General features: G+C 46.9%; 1 protein-coding gene across 2 annotated transcripts in view; it reads left to right on the top strand.

The window, feature by feature from the left end:
* The window catches only part of LOC110487991 (potassium voltage-gated channel subfamily KQT member 4), a 112,462-nt gene that overhangs the window by 79,950 nt on the left and 14,177 nt on the right, over positions 1-18,335 (top strand). Inside the window, exons 4-9 of one of the 2 annotated variants that reach the window (XM_036971525.2) lie at positions 1,094-1,269; positions 13,884-14,009; positions 14,368-14,478; positions 14,586-14,681; positions 15,032-15,120; positions 15,971-16,096. In XM_036971525.2, coding sequence (XP_036827420.2) covers positions 1,094-1,269; positions 13,884-14,009; positions 14,368-14,478; positions 14,586-14,681; positions 15,032-15,120; positions 15,971-16,096 — 724 coding nt within the window. The remainder of the gene's footprint in view (positions 1-1,093; positions 1,270-13,883; positions 14,010-14,367; positions 14,479-14,585; positions 14,682-15,031; positions 15,121-15,970; positions 16,097-18,335) is intronic. The other variant, XM_021559927.3, reaches the window with a different exon arrangement.

Below are 18,335 nucleotides of genomic sequence, written 5' to 3'. Positions count from 1 at the left end.
ATGACTTTACCCCAGTCCTTAGCAGTCCAATCCCTGTACCTTTTGCAGAATATCAGTCTGTCCCTGATGTTTTTCCTGGAGAGAAGTGGCTTCTTAGCTGCCTTTTTTGACACTAGGCCATCCTCCAAAAGTCTTCGCCTCACTGTGCGTGTAGATGCACTCACACCTGCCTGCTGCCATTCCTGAGCAAGCGCTATACTGGTGGTGCCCCGATCCCGCAGCTGAATCAACTTTAGGAGACGGTCCTGGCGCTTGCTGGACTTTCTTGGGCGCCCTGAAGCCTTCACAACAATTGAACCGCTCTCCTTGAAATTCTTGTTAATCCGATAAATGGTTGATTTAGGTGCAATCTTACTGGCAGCAATATCCTTGCCTGTGAAGCCCTTTTTGTGCAAAGCAATGACGACGGCACGTGCTTCCTTGCAGGTAAGCATGGTTGACAGAAGAAGAACAATGATTCCAAGCACCACCCTCCTTTTTGAAGCTTCCAGTCTGTTATTCGAACTCAATCAGCATGAAAGAGTGATCTCCAGTCTTCTCCTCGTCAACACTCACACCTGTGTTAAAGAGAGAATTAATGACATGTCAGCTGTTCCTTTTGTGTTGCAGGGCTGAAATGCGGTGGATTTTTTGTTTGTTTGTGATTCAGTTCATTTGCATGGCAAAAAGGGACTTTGCAATTAATTGCAATTCATCTGATCACTCTTCATAACATTCTGGAGTATATGCAAATTGTCATCATACAAACTGAGGAAGCAGACTTCGTGAAAATTAATTTGTGTCGTTCTCAAAACTTTTGGCCACGACTGTACTTACGATACATGTACAGAGTAGTATTTAAATACATACATACATACATACATGGTTTCCAAAGAGCAGTAGCTAATGGATAGTTATTGATCTATTGATATGTGTCTGAGCTTACTGGGACTGAGTGTGTACTGGATGTGCATTGTGCATCTCTTTCTCTTACCCCCTTTCACTCCTCTTTCTCCTTTCACCTCGTCTCTTTCCTTTCACCTCCTCTCTTTCCTTTCACCTTCTCTCTTCTCTCCTTTCACCTCCACTCTTTCTTCCCCCTCTTTCTCCATAGACTTCATAGTGTTTGTGGCGTCGTTGGCGGTGATCGCAGCGGGTACCCAGGGGAACATATTTGCCACCTCTGCCCTGCGCAGCATGCGGTTCCTCCAGATCCTCCGGATGGTACGCATGGACAGACGAGGAGGCACCTGGAAACTACTGGGCTCTGTGGTCTATGCCCACAGCAAGGTGGACATACACACACACACACACACACACACACACACACACACACACACACACACAGTGGATGATGAAACGACTAGTTTTAGTGATATGTGGTCAAAGCAAAATGACAGTGGGTGTCATGCCAACCACAACACACCCACAGATACTGTACACATACTGAAAGGTTAGGGTCATGGACCTCAGAAACTATATCCACCTTAGACTGGTAGTCAGGGATGTCAGGTGATGATGATTATTGTGTTGTCAGGTGATGGGGATTATTGTGTTGTCAGGTGATGGGGATTATTGTGTTGTCAGGTGATGGGGATTATAGTGTTGTCAGGTGGTGGTGGTTTATTGTGTTGACAGGTGGTGGTGGTGGTTTATTGTGTTGACAGGTGGTGGTGGTGGTTTATTGTGTTGACAGGTGGTGGTGGTTTATAGTGTTGTCAGGTGGTGGTGGTTTATTGTGTTGACAGGTGGTGGTGGTGGTTTATAGTGTTGTCAGGTGATGGGGATTATTGTGTTGTCAGGTGATGGGGATTATTGTGTTGTCAGGTGATGGGGATTATTGTGTTGTCAGGTGATGGGGATTATAGTGTTGTCAGGTGATGGGGATTATTGTGTTGTCAGGTGATGGGGATTATTGTGTTGTCAGGTGATGGGGATTATTGTGTTGTCAGGTGATGGGGATTATAGTGTTGTCAGGTGATGGGGATTATTGTGTTGTCAGGTGATGGGGTTTATAGTGTTGTCAGGTGATGGTGATTATAGTGTTGTCAGGTGGTGGTGGTTTATTGTGTTGACAGGTGGTGGTGGTGGTTTATAGTGTTGTCAGGTGATGGGGATTATTGTGTTGACAGGTGGTGGTTTATTGTGTTGACAGGTGGTGGTGGTTTATAGTGTTGTCAGGTGGTGGTGGTTTATTGTGTTGACAGGTGGTGGTGGTTTATAGTGTTGTCAGGTGATGGTGATTATTGTGTTGTCAGGTGATGGTGATTATAGTGTTGTCAGGTGGTGGTGGTTTATTGTGTTGACAGGTGGTGGTGGTGGTTTATTGTGTTGACAGGTGGTGGTGGTTTATAGTGTTGTCAGGTGGTGGTGGTTTATAGTGTTGACAGGTGGTGGTGGTTTATTGTGTTGACAGGTGGTGGTGGTGGTTTATAGTGTTGTCAGGTGGTGGTGGTTTATTGTGTTGACAGGTGGTGGTGGTGGTTTATAGTGTTGTCAGGTGATGGGGATTATTGTGTTGACAGGTGATGGTGATTATAGTGTTGTCAGGTGGTGGTGGTTTATTGTGTTGACAGGTGGTGGTGGTGGTTTATTGTGTTGACAGGTGATGGTGATTATAGTGTTGTCAGGTGGTGGTGGTTTATTGTGTTGACAGGTGGTGGTGGTGGTTTATAGTGTTGTCAGGTGGTGGTGGTTTATTGTGTTGACAGGTGGTGGTGGTGGTTTATAGTGTTGTCAGGTGATGGGGATTATTGTGTTGTCAGGTGATGGTGATTATAGTGTTGTCAGGTGGTGGTGGTTTATTGTGTTGACAGGTGGTGGTGGTTTATTGTGTTGACAGGTGGTGGTGGTTTATTGTGTTGACAGGTGGTGGTGGTTGTTTATTGTGTTGACAGGTGGTGGTGGTGGTTTATTGTGTTGACAGGTGGTGGTGGTTTATTGTGTTGTCAGGTGGTGGTGGTTTATTGTGTTGTCAGGTGGTGGTGGTTTATTGTGTTGACAGGTGGTGGTGGTTTATTGTGTTGTCAGGTGGTGGTGGTTTATTGTGTTGACAGGTGGTGGTGGTTTATTGTGTTGACAGGTGGTGGTGGTGGTTTATTGTGTTGTCAGGTGGTGGTGGTTTATTGTGTTGACAGGTGGTGGTGGTGGTTTATTGTGTTGTCAGGTGATGGTGATTATAGTGTTGTCAGGTGGTGGTGGTTTATTGTGTTGACAGGTGGTGGTGGTGGTTTATTGTGTTGACAGGTGGTGGTGGTGGTGTATTGTGTTGACAGGTGGTGGTGGTGGTGGTTTATAGTGTTGTCAGGTGGTGGTGGTTTATTGTGTTGACAGGTGGTGGTGGTGGTTTATTGTGTTGACAGGTGGTGGTGGTGGTTTATAGTGTTGTCAGGTGGTGGTGGTTTATTGTGTTGACAGGTGGTGGTGGTGGTTTATAGTGTTGTCAGGTGATGGTGATGATTATAGTGTTGTCAGGTGGTGGTGGTTTATAGTGTTGTCAGGTGATGGGGATTATTGTGTTGTCAGGTGATGGGGATTATTGTGTTGTCAGGTGGTGGTGGTTTATTGTGTTGACAGGTGGTGGTGGTGGTTTATAGTGTTGTCAGGTGATGGGGATTATTGTGTTGTCAGGTGATGGGGATTATTGTGTTGTCAGGTGGTGGTGGTTTATTGTGTTGACAGGTGGTGGTGGTGGTTTATTGTGTTGTCAGGTGATGGTGATTATAGTGTTGTCAGGTGGTGGTGGTTTATTGTGTTGACAGGTGGTGGTGGTTTATTGTGTTGACAGGTGATGGGGATTATAGTGTTGTCAGGTGATGGTGATTATAGTGTTGTCAGGTGGTGGTGGTTTATAGTGTTGACAGGTGATGGTGGTTTATTGTGTTGACAGGTGGTGGTGGTGGTTTATTGTGTTGACAGGTGGTGGTGGTTTATTGTGTTGTCAGGTGGTGGTGGTTTATAGTGTTGACAGGTGATGGTGGTTTATTGTGTTGACAGGTGGTGGTGGTGGTTTATAGTGTTGTCAGGTGATGGGGATTATTGTGTTGTCAGGTGATGGTGATTATAGTGTTGTCAGGTGGTGGTGGTTTATTGTGTTGACAGGTGGTGGTGGTTTATTGTGTTGACAGGTGGTGGTGGTGGTTTATAGTGTTGACAGGTGGTGGTGGTTTATTGTGTTGACAGGTGGTGGTGGTGGTTTATTGTGTTGTCAGGTGGTGGTGGTTTATTGTGTTGACAGGTGGTGGTGGTTTATTGTGTTGACAGGTGGTGGTGGTGGTTTATAGTGTTGTCAGGTGATGGGGATTATTGTGTTGACAGGTGATGGTAATTATAGTGTTGTCAGGTGGTGGTGGTTTATTGTGTTGACAGGTGGTGGTGGTGGTTTATTGTGTTGACAGGTGGTGGTGGTGGTTTATTGTGTTGACAGGTGGTGGTGGTGGTGTATTGTGTTGACAGGTGGTGGTGGTGGTGGTTTATAGTGTTGTCAGGTGGTGGTGGTTTATTGTGTTGACAGGTGGTGGTGGTGGTTTATTGTGTTGACAGGTGGTGGTGGTGGTTTATAGTGTTGTCAGGTGGTGGTGGTTTATTGTGTTGACAGGTGGTGGTGGTGGTTTATAGTGTTGTCAGGTGATGGTGATGATTATAGTGTTGTCAGGTGGTGGTGGTTTATAGTGTTGTCAGGTGGTGGTGGTGGTTTATGGTGGTGATGATTATAATGTTGTCAGGTGATGGTGGCGATGATTACAGTGTTGTCAGGTGATGGTGGCGATGATTGTGGTGGAGGGGATTGTGTTGTCAGGTGGTGGAGGTGATTGCATTGTCAGCTATAGGTCGTGGGGATTGTGTTGTCAGGTGATTGTGGTGGGGATTGCATTGTCAGGTGATTGTGGTGGGGATTGCGTTGTCAGGTGATGGTGGTGATTATAGTGCTGTCAGGTGATGGTGGTGATTGTGTTGTCAGGTGATGGCCGTGATTGTGTTGTCACGTGGTGATTGTGTTGTCACGTGGTGATTGTGTTGTCAGGAGGTAGTGGTGATTATGTTGTCAGGTGGTGATTGTGTTGTCAGGTGGTGATTGTGTTATCAGGTGGTGGTTTATAGTGTTGACAGGTGATGGTGGTGATGATTGTAGTGTTGTCAGCTGGTGAAGGTGATTGTTGTGTTGTCAGGTGGTGAAGGTGATTGTTGTGTTGTCAGGTGGTGAAGGTGATTGTTGTGTTGTCAGGTGGTGAAGGTGATTGTTGTGTTGTCAGGTGGTGAAGGTGATTGTTGTGTTGTCAGGTGGTGAAGGTGATTGTTGTGTTGTCAGGTGGTGAAGGTGATTGTTGTGTTGTCAGGTGGTGAAGGTGATTGTTGTGTTGTCAGGTGGTGAAGGTGATTGTTGTGTTAGGTGGTGAAGGTGATTGTTGTGTTGTCAGGTGGTGAAGGTGATTGTTGTGTTGTCTGGTGGTGAAGGTGATTGTTGTGTTAGGTGGTGAAGGTGATTGTTGTGTTGTCAGGTGGTGAAGGTGATTGTTGTGTTAGGTGGTGAAGGTGATTGTTGTGTTGTCAGGTGGTGAAGGTGATTGTTGTGTTGTCAGGTGGTGAAGGTGATTGTTGTGTTGTCAGGTGGTGGAGGTGATTGTGTTGTCATGTGATGGTGTTATACTGTTGTCAGGTGACGGTGGTGATTGTGTTGTCAGGTGATGATGATTATAGTCTTGTCAGGTGGTGGTGGTGGTGATTGTGTTGCCAGGTGGTGGTGGTGATTGTGTTGCCAGGTGGTGGTGGTGATGATTACAGTGTTGTCAGGTGATAGTGGCGATGATTGTGTTGCCAAGTGGTGGAGGTGATGATTACAGTGTTGTCAGGTGGTGGAGGTGATTGCGTTGTCAGCTATAGGTCGTGGGGATTGCGTTGTCAGGTGATTGTGGTGGGGATTGCCTTGTCAGGTGATTGTGGTGGGGATTGCCTTGTCAGGTGATTGTGGTGGGGATTGCGTTGTGAGGTGATGGTGGGGATTGTGTTGTCAGGTGATTGTGGTGGGGATTGTGTTGTCAGGTGATTGTGGTGGGGATTGTGTTGTCAGGTGATGGTGGGGATTGTGTTGTCAGGTGATTGTGGTGGGGATTGTGTTGTCAGGTGATTGTGGTGGGGATTGTGTTGTCAGGTGATTGTGGTGGGGATTGTGTTGTCAGGTGATTGTGGTGGGGATTGTGTTGTCAGGTGATTGTGGTGGGGATTGTGTTGTCAGGTGATTGTGGTGGGGATTGTGTTGTCAGGTGATGGTGGGGATTGTGTTGTCAGGTGATTGTGGTGGGGATTGTGTTGTCAGGTGATGGTGGGGATTATAGTGTTGGTGAGGATTATAGTGTTATCAGGTGATGGTGGTGGTTATAGTGCTGTCAGGTGGTAGTGGTGATTGTGTTGTCAGGTGGTGATTGTGTTATCAGGTGGTGGTTTATAGTGTTGTCAGGTGATGGTGACGATTATAGTATTATCAGGTGATTGTGTTGTCAGGTGATGGTCGTGATTGTGTTGTCACTTGGTGATTGTGTTGTCAGGTGGTGGTTTATAGTGTTGTCAGATGATGGTGGTGATGATTGTAGTGTTTTAATATGATGGTGGTGTTGATTGTAGTGTTGTCAGGTGGTGGTGGTGATTGTAGTGTTGTCAGGTGGTGAAGGTGATTGTTGTGTTGTCAGGTGGTGGAGGTGATTGTGTTGTCATGTGATGATGTTATACTATTGTCAGGTGTCGGTGGTGATTGTGTTGTCAGGTGATGATGATTATAGTGTTGTCAGGTGGTGCTGGTGGTGATTGTGTTAACTGGTGGTGATTGTGTTAACTGGTGGTGATTGTGTTAACTGGTGGTGATTGTGTTAACTGGTGGTGATTGTGTTAACTGGTGGTGATTGTGTTAACTGGTGGTGATTGTGTTAACTGGTGTTGATTGTGTTAACTGGTGTTGATTGTGTTAACTGGTGGTGATTGTGTTAACTGGTGGTGATTGTGTTAACTGGTGGTGATTGTGTTAACTGGTGGTGATTGTGTTAACTGGTGGTGATTGTGTTAACTGGTGGTGATTGTGTTAACTGGTGGTGATTGTGTTAACTGGTGGTGATTGTGTTGCCAGGTGGTGGTGGTGTTGCCAGGTTGTGATTGTGTTGCCAGGTGGTGGTGTCGCCAGGTAGTGATTGTGTTTCCAAGTGGTGGAGGTGATTGTGTTGCCAAGTGGTGGTGGTGATTGTGTTGCCAAGTGGTGGAGGTGATTGTGTTGCCAAGTGGTGGAGGTGATTGTGTTGCCAAGTGGTGGAGGTGATTGTGTTGCCAAGTGGTGGAGGTGATTGTGTTGCCAAGTGGTGGAGGTGATTGTGTTGCCAAGTGGTGGAGGTGATTGTGTTGCCAAGTGGTGGAGGTGATTGTGTTGCCAAGTGGTGGAGGTGATTGTGTTGCCAAGTGGTGGAGGTGATTGTGTTGCCAAGTGGTGGAGGTGATTGTGTTGCCAAGTGGTGGAGGTGATTGTGTTGCCAAGTGGTGGAGGTGATTGTGTTGCCAAGTGGTGGGGGTGATTGTGTTGCCAGGTGGTGGTGGTGTTGCCAGGTAGTGATTGTGTTGCCAGGTAGTGATTGTGTTGCCAGGTAGTGATTGTGTTGCCAGGTAGTGATTGTGTTGCCAGGTGGTGGTGGTGTTGCCAGGTAGTGATTGTGTTGCCAGGTGGTGGTGGTGTTGCCAGGTAGTGATTGTGTTGCCAAGTGGTGGAGGTGATTGTGTTGCCAGGTGGTGGAGGTGATTGTGTTGCCAAGTGGTGGTGGTGATTGTGTTGCCAAGTGGTGGTGGTGATGATTACAGTGTTGCCAAGTGGTGGTGGTGATTGTGTTGCCAAGTGGTGGAGGTGATTGTGTTGCCAAGTGGTGGAGGTGATTGTGTTGCCAAGTGGTGGAGGTGATTGTGTTGCCAAGTGGTGGAGGTGATTGTGTTGCCAAGTGGTGGAGGTGATTGTGTTGCCAAGTGGTGGAGGTGATTGTGTTGCCAAGTGGTGGAGGTGATTGTGTTGCCAAGTGGTGGAGGTGATTGTGTTGCCAAGTGGTGGAGGTGATTGTGTTGCCAAGTGGTGGAGGTGATTGTGTTGCCAAGTGGTGGTGGTGATTGTGTTGCCAAGTGGTGGTGGTGATTGTGTTGTCAAGTGGTGTTGGTGATTGTGTTGTCAAGTGGTGGAGGTGATTGTGTTGCCAGGTGGTGGTGGTGATTGTGTTGTCAAGTGGTGGAGGTGATTGTGTTGCCAGGTGGTAGAGGTGATTGTGTTGCCAGGTGGTGGAGGTGATTGTGTTGCCAAGTATTGGAGGTGATTGTGTTGCCAAGTGGTGGTGGTGATTGTGTTGCCAAGTGGTGGAGGTGATTGTGTTGTCAAGTGGTGGTGGTGATTGTGTTGCCAGGTGGTGGTGGTGATTGTGTTGCCAAGTAGTGGTGGTGATTGTGTTGCCAAGTGGTGGAGGTGATTGTGTTGCCAAGTGGTGGTGGTGATTGTGTTGCCACGTGGTGGTGGTGATGGTTACAGTGTTGTCAGGTGATGGTGGCGATGATTGTGGTGGAGGTAATTGTGTTGTCAGGTGGTGGAGGGGATTGCGTTGTCAGCTATAGGTCGTGGGGATTGCGTTGTCAGGTGATTGTGGTGGGGATTGCCTTGTCAGGTGATCGTGGTGGGGATTGTGTTGTCAGGTGATTGTGGTGGGGATTGTGTTGTCAGGTGATTGTGGTGGGGATTGTGTTGTCAGGTGGTGGAGGTGATTGCATTGTCAGCTATAGGTCGTGGGGATTGCGTTGTCAGGTGATTGTGGTGGGGATTGCCTTGTCATGTGATTGTGGTGGGGATTGCATGGTCAGGTGATTGTGGTGGGGATTGTGTTGTCAGATGATTGTGGTGGGGATTGTGTTGTCAGGTGATGGTGGGGATTGTGTTGTCAGGTGATTGTGGTGGGGATTGTGTTGTCAGGTGATTGTGGTGGGGATTGTGTTGTCAGGTGATGGTGGGGATTGTGTTGTCAGGTGATTGTGGTGGGGATTGTGTTGTCAGGTGATGGTGGGGATTGTGTTGTCAGGTGATGGTGGGGATTATAGTGTTGGTGAGGATTATAGTGTTATCAGGTGATGGTGGTGGTTATAGTGCTGTCAGGTGGTAGTGGTGATTGTGTTGTCAGGTGGTGATTGTGTTATCAGGTGGTGGTTTATAGTGTTGTCAGGTGATGGTGACGATTATAGTATTATCAGGTGATTGTGTTGTCAGGTGATGGTCGTGATTGTGTTGTCACTTGGTGATTGTGTTGTCAGGTGGTGGTTTATAGTGTTGTCAGATGATGGTGGTGATGATTGTAGTGTTTTAATATGATGGTGGTGTTGATTGTAGTGTTGTCAGGTGGTGGAGGTGATTGTAGTGTTGTCAGGTGGTGAAGGTGATTGTTGTGTTGTCAGGTGGTGGAGGTGATTGTGTTGTCATGTGATGATGTTATACTATTGTCAGGTGTCGGTGGTGATTGTGTTGTCAGGTGATGATGATTATAGTGTTGTCAGGTGGTGCTGGTGGTGATTGTGTTAACTGGTGGTGATTGTGTTAACTGGTGGTGATTGTGTTAACTGGTGTTGATTGTGTTAACTGGTGGTGATTGTGTTAACTGGTGGTGATTGTGTTAACTGGTGGTGATTGTGTTAACTGGTGGTGATTGTGTTAACTGGTGGTGATTGTGTTAACTGGTGGTGATTGTGTTAACTGGTGGTGATTGTGTTAACTGGTGGTGATTGTGTTAACTGGTGGTGATTGTGTTAACTGGTGGTGATTGTGTTAACTGGTGGTGATTGTGTTAACTGGTGGTGATTGTGTTAACTGGTGGTGATTGTGTTAACTGGTGGTGATTGTGTTGCCAGGTGGTGGTGGTGTTGCCAGGTTGTGATTGTGTTGCCAGGTGGTGGTGTCGCCAGGTAGTGATTGTGTTTCCAAGTGGTGGAGGTGATTGTGTTGCCAAGTGGTGGTGGTGATTGTGTTGCCAAGTGGTGGTGGTGATTGTGTTGCCAAGTGGTGGTGGTGATTGTGTTGCCAAGTGGTGGAGGTGATTGTGTTGCCAAGTGGTGGAGGTGATTGTGTTGCCAAGTGGTGGAGGTGATTGTGTTGCCAAGTGGTGGAGGTGATTGTGTTGCCAAGTGGTGGAGGTGATTGTGTTGCCAAGTGGTGGAGGTGATTGTGTTGCCAAGTGGTGGAGGTGATTGTGTTGCCAAGTGGTGGAGGTGATTGTGTTGCCAAGTGGTGGAGGTGATTGTGTTGCCAAGTGGTGGAGGTGATTGTGTTGCCAAGTGGTGGAGGTGATTGTGTTGCCAAGTGGTGGAGGTGATTGTGTTGCCAAGTGGTGGAGGTGATTGTGTTGCCAAGTGGTGGGGGTGATTGTGTTGCCAGGTAGTGATTGTGTTGCCAGGTAGTGATTGTGTTGCCAAGTGGTGGAGGTGATTGTGTTGCCAAGTGGTGGAGGTGATTGTGTTGCCAAGTGGTGGAGGTGATTGTGTTGCCAAGTTGTGGAGGTGATTGTGTTGCCAAGTGGTGGAGGTGATTGTGTTGCCAAGTGGTGGAGGTGATTGTGTTGCCAAGTGGTGGAGGTGATTGTGTTGCCAAGTGGTGGAGGTGATTGTGTTGCCAAGTGGTGGAGGTGATTGTGTTGCCAAGTGGTGGAGGTGATTGTGTTGCCAAGTGGTGGGGGTGATTGTGTTGCCAGGTGGTGGTGGTGTTGCCAGGTAGTGATTGTGTTGCCAGGTAGTGATTGTGTTGCCAGGTAGTGATTGTGTTGCCAGGTAGTGATTGTGTTGCCAGGTGGTGGTGGTGTTGCCAGGTAGTGATTGTGTTGCCAGGTGGTGGTGGTGTTGCCAGGTAGTGATTGTGTTGCCAAGTGGTGGAGGTGATTGTGTTGCCAGGTGGTGGAGGTGATTGTGTTGCCAAGTGATGGTGGTGATTGTGTTGCCAAGTGGTGGTGGTGATGATTACAGTGTTGCCAAGTGGTGGTGGTGATTGTGTTGCCAAGTGGTGGAGGTGATTGTGTTGCCAAGTGGTGGAGGTGATTGTGTTGCCAAGTGGTGGAGGTGATTGTGTTGCCAAGTGGTGGAGGTGATTGTGTTGCCAAGTGGTGGAGGTGATTGTGTTGCCAAGTGGTGGAGGTGATTGTGTTGCCAAGTGGTGGAGGTGATTGTGTTGCCAAGTGGTGGAGGTGATTGTGTTGCCAAGTGGTGGAGGTGATTGTGTTGCCAAGTGGTGGAGGTGATTGTGTTGCCAAGTGGTGGAGGTGATTGTGTTGCCAAGTGGTGGAGGTGATTGTGTTGCCAAGTGGTGGGGGTGATTGTGTTGCCAGGTAGTGATTGTGTTGCCAGGTAGTGATTGTGTTGCCAAGTGGTGGAGGTGATTGTGTTGCCAAGTGGTGGAGGTGATTGTGTTGCCAAGTGGTGGAGGTGATTGTGTTGCCAAGTTGTGGAGGTGATTGTGTTGCCAAGTGGTGGAGGTGATTGTGTTGCCAAGTGGTGGAGGTGATTGTGTTGCCAAGTGGTGGAGGTGATTGTGTTGCCAAGTGGTGGAGGTGATTGTGTTGCCAAGTGGTGGAGGTGATTGTGTTGCCAAGTGGTGGGGGTGATTGTGTTGCCAGGTGGTGGTGGTGTTGCCAGGTAGTGATTGTGTTGCCAGGTAGTGATTGTGTTGCCAGGTAGTGATTGTGTTGCCAGGTAGTGATTGTGTTGCCAGGTGGTGGTGGTGTTGCCAGGTAGTGATTGTGTTGCCAGGTGGTGGTGGTGTTGCCAGGTAGTGATTGTGTTGCCAAGTGGTGGAGGTGATTGTGTTGCCAGGTGGTGGAGGTGATTGTGTTGCCAAGTGGTGGTGGTGATTGTGTTGCCAAGTGGTGGTGGTGATGATTACAGTGTTGCCAAGTGGTGGTGGTGATTGTGTTGCCAAGTGGTGGAGGTGATTGTGTTGCCAAGTGGTGGAGGTGATTGTGTTGCCAAGTGGTGGAGGTGATTGTGTTGCCAAGTGGTGGAGGTGATTGTGTTGCCAAGTGGTGGAGGTGATTGTGTTGCCAAGTGGTGGAGGTGATTGTGTTGCCAAGTGGTGGAGGTGATTGTGTTGCCAAGTGGTGGAGGTGATTGTGTTGCCAAGTGGTGGAGGTGATTGTGTTGCCAAGTGGTGGAGGTGATTGTGTTGCCAAGTGGTGGAGGTGATTGTGTTGCCAAGTGGTGGTGGTGATTGTGTTGCCAAGTGGTGGTGGTGATTGTGTTGTCAAGTGGTGTTGGTGATTGTGTTGTCAAGTGGTGGAGGTGATTGTGTTGCCAGGTGGTGGTGGTGATTGTGTTGCCAAGTGGTGGTGGTGATTGTGTTGTCAAGTGGTGGAGGTGATTGTGTTGCCAGGTGGTAGAGGTGATTGTGTTGCCAGGTGGTGGAGGTGATTGTGTTGCCAAGTATTGGAGGTGATTGTGTTGCCAAGTGGTGGTGGTGATTGTGTTGCCAAGTGGTGGAGGTGATTGTGTTGTCAAGTGGTGGTGGTGATTGTGTTGCCAGGTGGTGGTGGTGATTGTGTTGCCAAGTAGTGGTGGTGATTGTGTTGCCAAGTGGTGGAGGTGATTGTGTTGCCAAGTGGTGGTGGTGATTGTGTTGCCACGTGGTGGTGGTGATGGTTACAGTGTTGTCAGGTGATGGTGGCGATGATTGTGGTGGAGGTAATTGTGTTGTCAGGTGGTGGAGGGGATTGCGTTGTCAGCTATAGGTCGTGGGGATTGCGTTGTCAGGTGATTGTGGTGGGGATTGCCTTGTCAGGTGATCGTGGTGGGGATTGTGTTGTCAGGTGATTGTGGTGGGGATTGTGTTGTCAGGTGATTGTGGTGGGGATTGTGTTGTCAGGTGGTGGAGGTGATTGCATTGTCAGCTATAGGTCGTGGGGATTGCGTTGTCAGGTGATTGTGGTGGGGATTGCCTTGTCATGTGATTGTGGTGGGGATTGCGTTGTCAGGTGATTGTGGTGGGGATTGTGTTGTCAGATGATTGTGGTGGGGATTGTGTTGTCAGGTGATTGTGGTGGGGATTGTGTTGTCAGGTGATTGTGGTGGGGATTGTGTTGTCAGGTGATTGTGGTGGGGATTATAGTGTTGTCAGGTGATTGTGGTGGGGATTGTGTTGTCAGGTGATTGTGGTGGGGATTATAGTGTTGTCAGGTGGTGATTGTTATCAGGTGGTGGTTTATAGTGTTGTCAGATGATGGTGGTGATGGTTGTAGTTGTGTCAGATGATGGTGGTGATGGTTGTAGTGTTGTCAGATGATGGTGGTGATGGTTGTAGTTGTGTCAGATGATGGTGGTGATGGTTGTAGTGGTGTCAGGTGGTGGAGGTGATTGTAGTGTTGTCAGGGGGTGGAGGTGATTGTGTTGTCATGTGATGGTGTTATACTATTGTCAGGTGACGGTGTCAATTGTGTTGTCAGGTGATGATGTTGTGTTGTCAGGTGATGATGTTGTTGTGTTGTCAGGTGATGATGGTGGTTGTGTGGTCAGGTGATAATGATTATAATGTTGTCAGGTGATAATGATTATAGTGTTTTCAGGTGATAATGATTATAGTGTTTTCAGGTGATGGTGGGGATTGTGTTGTCTGGTGTTTATTGTGTTGTCAGGTGATGGTGTGGATTGTGTTGTCAGGTGATTATTATGTTGTCAGGTGATTATTATGTTGTCAGGTGATTAATATGTTGTCAAGTGGTGGTGTTTGTGTTGTCAGGTGATGGTGATTGTTGTCAGGTGATGGTGGTGATTGTGTTGTTTGCTCTTTAATATTTGGCATATATTGATTGATGTTAATTGATTATGTTTTTGATGATCTTTTGATGACTACCTGCCCCTCCCCCCTCCTTTCTCGGTCTCAGGAGCTCATTACAGCGTGGTACATTGGTTTCCTGGTCCTGATCTTTGCCTCCTTCCTGGTTTACCTGGCAGAGAAGGATGTCAACACAGAGTTCAACACCTACGCAGACTCCCTCTGGTGGGGAACGGTCAGTACCACACACACACTCACTCACACAGGAAAGATTGCATTGCATTGGATAGCAGTCGTCTTCTGGGCTCCTGACCAATTCTGCTATTGTTGGAAAAGGACCCATACGCATTTCACAGTTAGCCTACACCTGTTGTTTACGAAGCATGTGACAAATAACATTTGATTTGACACACACACCCACTGACTTGGGTATGAATTTCCCTTTCTCCAGATCTAGGATGAGACTGACCAATAGAATGTCTCTCTAGTACCATGCTGTTTTACTAGTTTTGCTCTGTATAGTATTTACCACTGGAAGACTTATTCTGTGTGTGTGTGTGTGTGTGTGTGTGTGTGTGTGTTTCTACTTCCAGATTACTCTCACCACCATCGGCTATGGTGACAAAACACCCCGCACCTGGTTGGGCCGACTCCTAGCTGCCGGCTTCGCGCTCCTGGGTGTGTCCTTCTTCGCCCTTCCTGCTGTGAGTCTCTCTCATTGGTGTACATCACTGTCAGTTCCCCTCCCAGCCAATCGGCGCTCATTCCTTTGGCCCTCCCTCTGATCCGCTCCTTCTGAACCCTCTCTCAGGGTATCCTGGGGTCAGGCTTTGCTCTGAAGGTGCAGGAGCAGCACAGACAGAAGCACTTTGAGAAGAGGAGGACTCCTGCTGCCAACCTTATACAGGTGACCACAGATAGCTCAGGTGTCATCCACTCAATCAACAGACTAGGTCATAAGGGGTGACAGGTAGCATAGTGGTTGGACGTTGGACCAGTAACCGGAAGGTTGCGTGATCGAATCCCCGAGCTGACAAGGTAAATATTTGTCTTTCGGCCCCTGAACAAGGCAGTTAACCCACTGTTCCTAGGCTGTCATTGTAAATAAGAGTTTGTTCTTAACTGACTTGCCTTGTTAAATGAAGGTTAAATAAAATAATAAAACTGAACCCACTAACAAATTGCTGTATGATTGGATCATTTTTCTTTAGTGGCTTAACATGTTCCTGCATGTTCCTGTGTGTGTGTGTGTTCCAGGCTGCTTGGCGTCTGTACTCTACTGATGCTCAGCACTCCTACCTGACAGCCACTTGGTACTTCTATGACAGCATGCTTCCATCCTTCAGGTAGGTACTCCCTTCTTCTCCTCTCCAATATTGCCGTTGTTATGTGTTGGTGCTGGTCGACCCATGAATTTAACCATCCCCACTGTCCATGAAATTAAAAGAACAAAATGTTTGTACAGGTAGATTTGACTTAGGTGTGACTTGGAGTAGCAAGCGTGTCTCACCTATCCTAAAATAATGTGGTTTTGAAAGCCAGCTGACACTGCTAACCGGTTGAACATTGAGAGAGCATTGTAGGGAGGTGAGGAGAGGCTGTACAGATGAATTAAAGGATCTAGGAAGAGAACCTAAATGTAACTTGCACCTACATATAATTAACATGACACACACATGAACATACACACATGAACGTACACAAATATACAAAAATGAACAATATCCCAGCAATTGAGTTGCTTTTACCAGTGGTGACCATGGGCATTCTATCTTCCTGGTCTAAAACAGTGGGGTGCACTTTCATTCATTTTCATTCTCCCTTTTTAAGTTATTACAGGTTTCTTCAGGCCTCAAATGTGACTACCACCATTGTTTATCTTTATTATTTCTCAAGATTGTATTCTCTTATTTTAAGTATTTACATATTAATTTGACTCATTTAGTTTGTTTAAAAAGAGGGGGACTTTTATGACTTACATATACTTTTTTTTGCCTCTCAGCTCTGTGTCCAGTGACAAGCAAAGCGTGTTGATGGTGCCATCAATATTTGTCATGCTTAATTTTGATAAATTACATATGAATTATCCCCACCTTTTTTATGTTTTGACCCTTAATTTGACATCCTTTTTATGTTTTTTTTGTTTTTTTGTTTTGTTTCTTGCTTTCTTTGTTTTTTTTGTGCACATGGGGTCAGAGAACTGACACTACTGTTCAGTCACCTTCAGCGACGGCGTAGCGCCAAGAATGTCCTTCACAACTCCCACAACACCCTGCTGTCCGGGCTACGGCCCTACAGCTCCCCCTACCTGTCAGGGGACAGGTACGCACCACCACACACACACACACACACATACACACAGATAAACGACAGACCAATATATAGATGCACACTGACATATACACACGCAAGAAAAGATCACCGTGACACATGCACTAATTTGTATCAAACAATCTCTCACCAGAGGATGCCGCAGGTTTTACTCTTTATAGCAGCGAGCTGGTTTAGAAAGAAATGCTGGCTGTTCCCTGGTCTGTGGTTCCTGTGTGGATGTACTGTTGTGTATCTAACCACCTGTCACAAATACTGATTCTAAACCTGTGTGTAATTAACAGCACTGCTTGCTCCATCTCTGTCTGCCTCTCATTCACTTTCCTCGTCTGATTCATCTTCATGTCAACTCCATCACCCTCATCCATTCATCCCCTCTTTCTCTCCTTTTTGTCCCGCTCTCTCTCTCCTGTCATCCGCTTCTTTTCCATGTCATCCCTCCATCAACCCTGTTCTCAGGAAGGCAGAAGTCCCTAGCAGGTTTGTTCTTCTGAACATATGTGTCTCTGCATTCTCTCTCTGACAAATCCAGCTAGGAAGTGGTCCTCCATGGTAATGGGACACAACCCAGCATGACAGATACATACAATAACATGCCATGTTTTCCATGATATATGTTTGGTCTTGTAGCCCCTCAGTATGAACCAGATGTATGCTGTATTTGCCATACAGTTGATTGAATAGTACTGCATGTACTGAAAGACATTAATAACACATTGATGGCAGTGTGTCTCCCAAATCAAGAAGACAATGGTTAGGTGTGGAGCTAATTATTTTCGACTTTCTGGAACGGGGGCTGCAGTCTTATTATGGATATACTCCGGTGAACTGCTTCCTCTGCAGACTCTCCTGCTGCCTACAGTACACCCCCAACTCAACACCTCCCTCCTCCATGGGTGTGTCAAAATACATTGGCAAACCTTCAAAGTGAAAGGAGACTAGGAAAGGAAGCCATTTAAGACTGTTGAGTTGCAGTACTGGGCTACCCCTCCACTTCACCCTCTCCTTTTCACCTCCCTCAGCCCCTCACCTTTTAGGATCTCACTGCTTGCGTACCCTGCCTCTGGTCTCCTTTTTCCTCCTCCTCTTTCTCTCCTATCTTCCAATTCTCCTTTTCTCCTCTCTCCTCTCCCCTTCTAGCCCCCACCCCCTCTTCTTCTTCTCCCCTCTTCCTCTTCCCTTCCTCCTCTACTCTTCCTCTCCTCCTATTCTCTTCACCCTCCTTCTGCCTTGTGTGTTTCCTCAGTCAACTCGTTTCTAAAAAGCGTTCTCTTTTGGATTCACGCTGGCCGTAAGCAGCAGAGGTATCCACGGTGACAAGCCTGTGCACCCCCCCCCCATCCTTCCTTACTCACACATTCACACTACCCCCTTCCCACTCTGCCTGAGGGTCCCACAGCCTTCTGGTCCAGTGCAGTGGGTGTGTCTCTGTACATTTTCTCCTTCGAATAAGGAGTTGGTCCCCTTGAAATAGCCCACTTTCAATAAGGAGTTTGTCCACTTGAAATATCCCACTTTCAATAAGGATTTGGTCCCCTCGAAATATCCCACTTTCAATAAGGATTTGGTCCCCTTGAAATATCCCACTTTCAATAAGGATTTGGTCCCCTCGAAATATCCCACTTTCAATAAGGATTTGGTCCCCTTGAAATATCCCACTTTCAATAAGGATTTGGTCCCCTCGAAATATCCCACTTTCAATAAGGATTTGGTCCCCTTGAAATATCCCACTTTCAATAAGGATTTGGTCCCCTCGAAATATCCCACTTTCAATAAGGATTTGGTCCCCTCGAAATATCCCACTTTCAATAAGGAGTTGGTTTTAGTCTCTTCATTTAGCATAGTGTGAAGACACTTGTCATTGAGGATGGTCATCAGGCGGAAAATGGTTGTAAATTGCACATTTGATAGTCACATTTTGGAATTGATCTTTGAGAATGGGAAACACTGCTCTGGTGTTGAAATCTTTGCCTGGGCCTTTACTGTGTGAGAAGAATGACAGGGTGTTCTGTTCAAAGGATAACTCTGTTGTAAACCACTTTCTTTCAGTGAACTGGATGACACAATAAACCATGCATTCTTTATTAGAAAACAAAGGAATTTGTTTCATGGTTTATGTGGATCTAATGTCAGCATTGGCCTCCTCACACACTTACAGATTTTACAGCATATTTCATAATTTTTACAGAAGGTTCTGACAAATAAAACATATTTTTTGAATGAAAAGGTC

This window comes from Oncorhynchus mykiss, chromosome 30 (assembly GCF_057628025.1).
Source record: "Oncorhynchus mykiss isolate SJ-2025 chromosome 30, ASM5762802v1, whole genome shotgun sequence".
In the NCBI taxonomy this organism is placed as follows: Eukaryota; Metazoa; Chordata; class Actinopteri; order Salmoniformes; family Salmonidae; genus Oncorhynchus; species Oncorhynchus mykiss.
The sequence above is the reverse complement of the archived record's forward strand: the minus strand, read 5'-3'. Positions and strand labels throughout refer to the sequence as shown.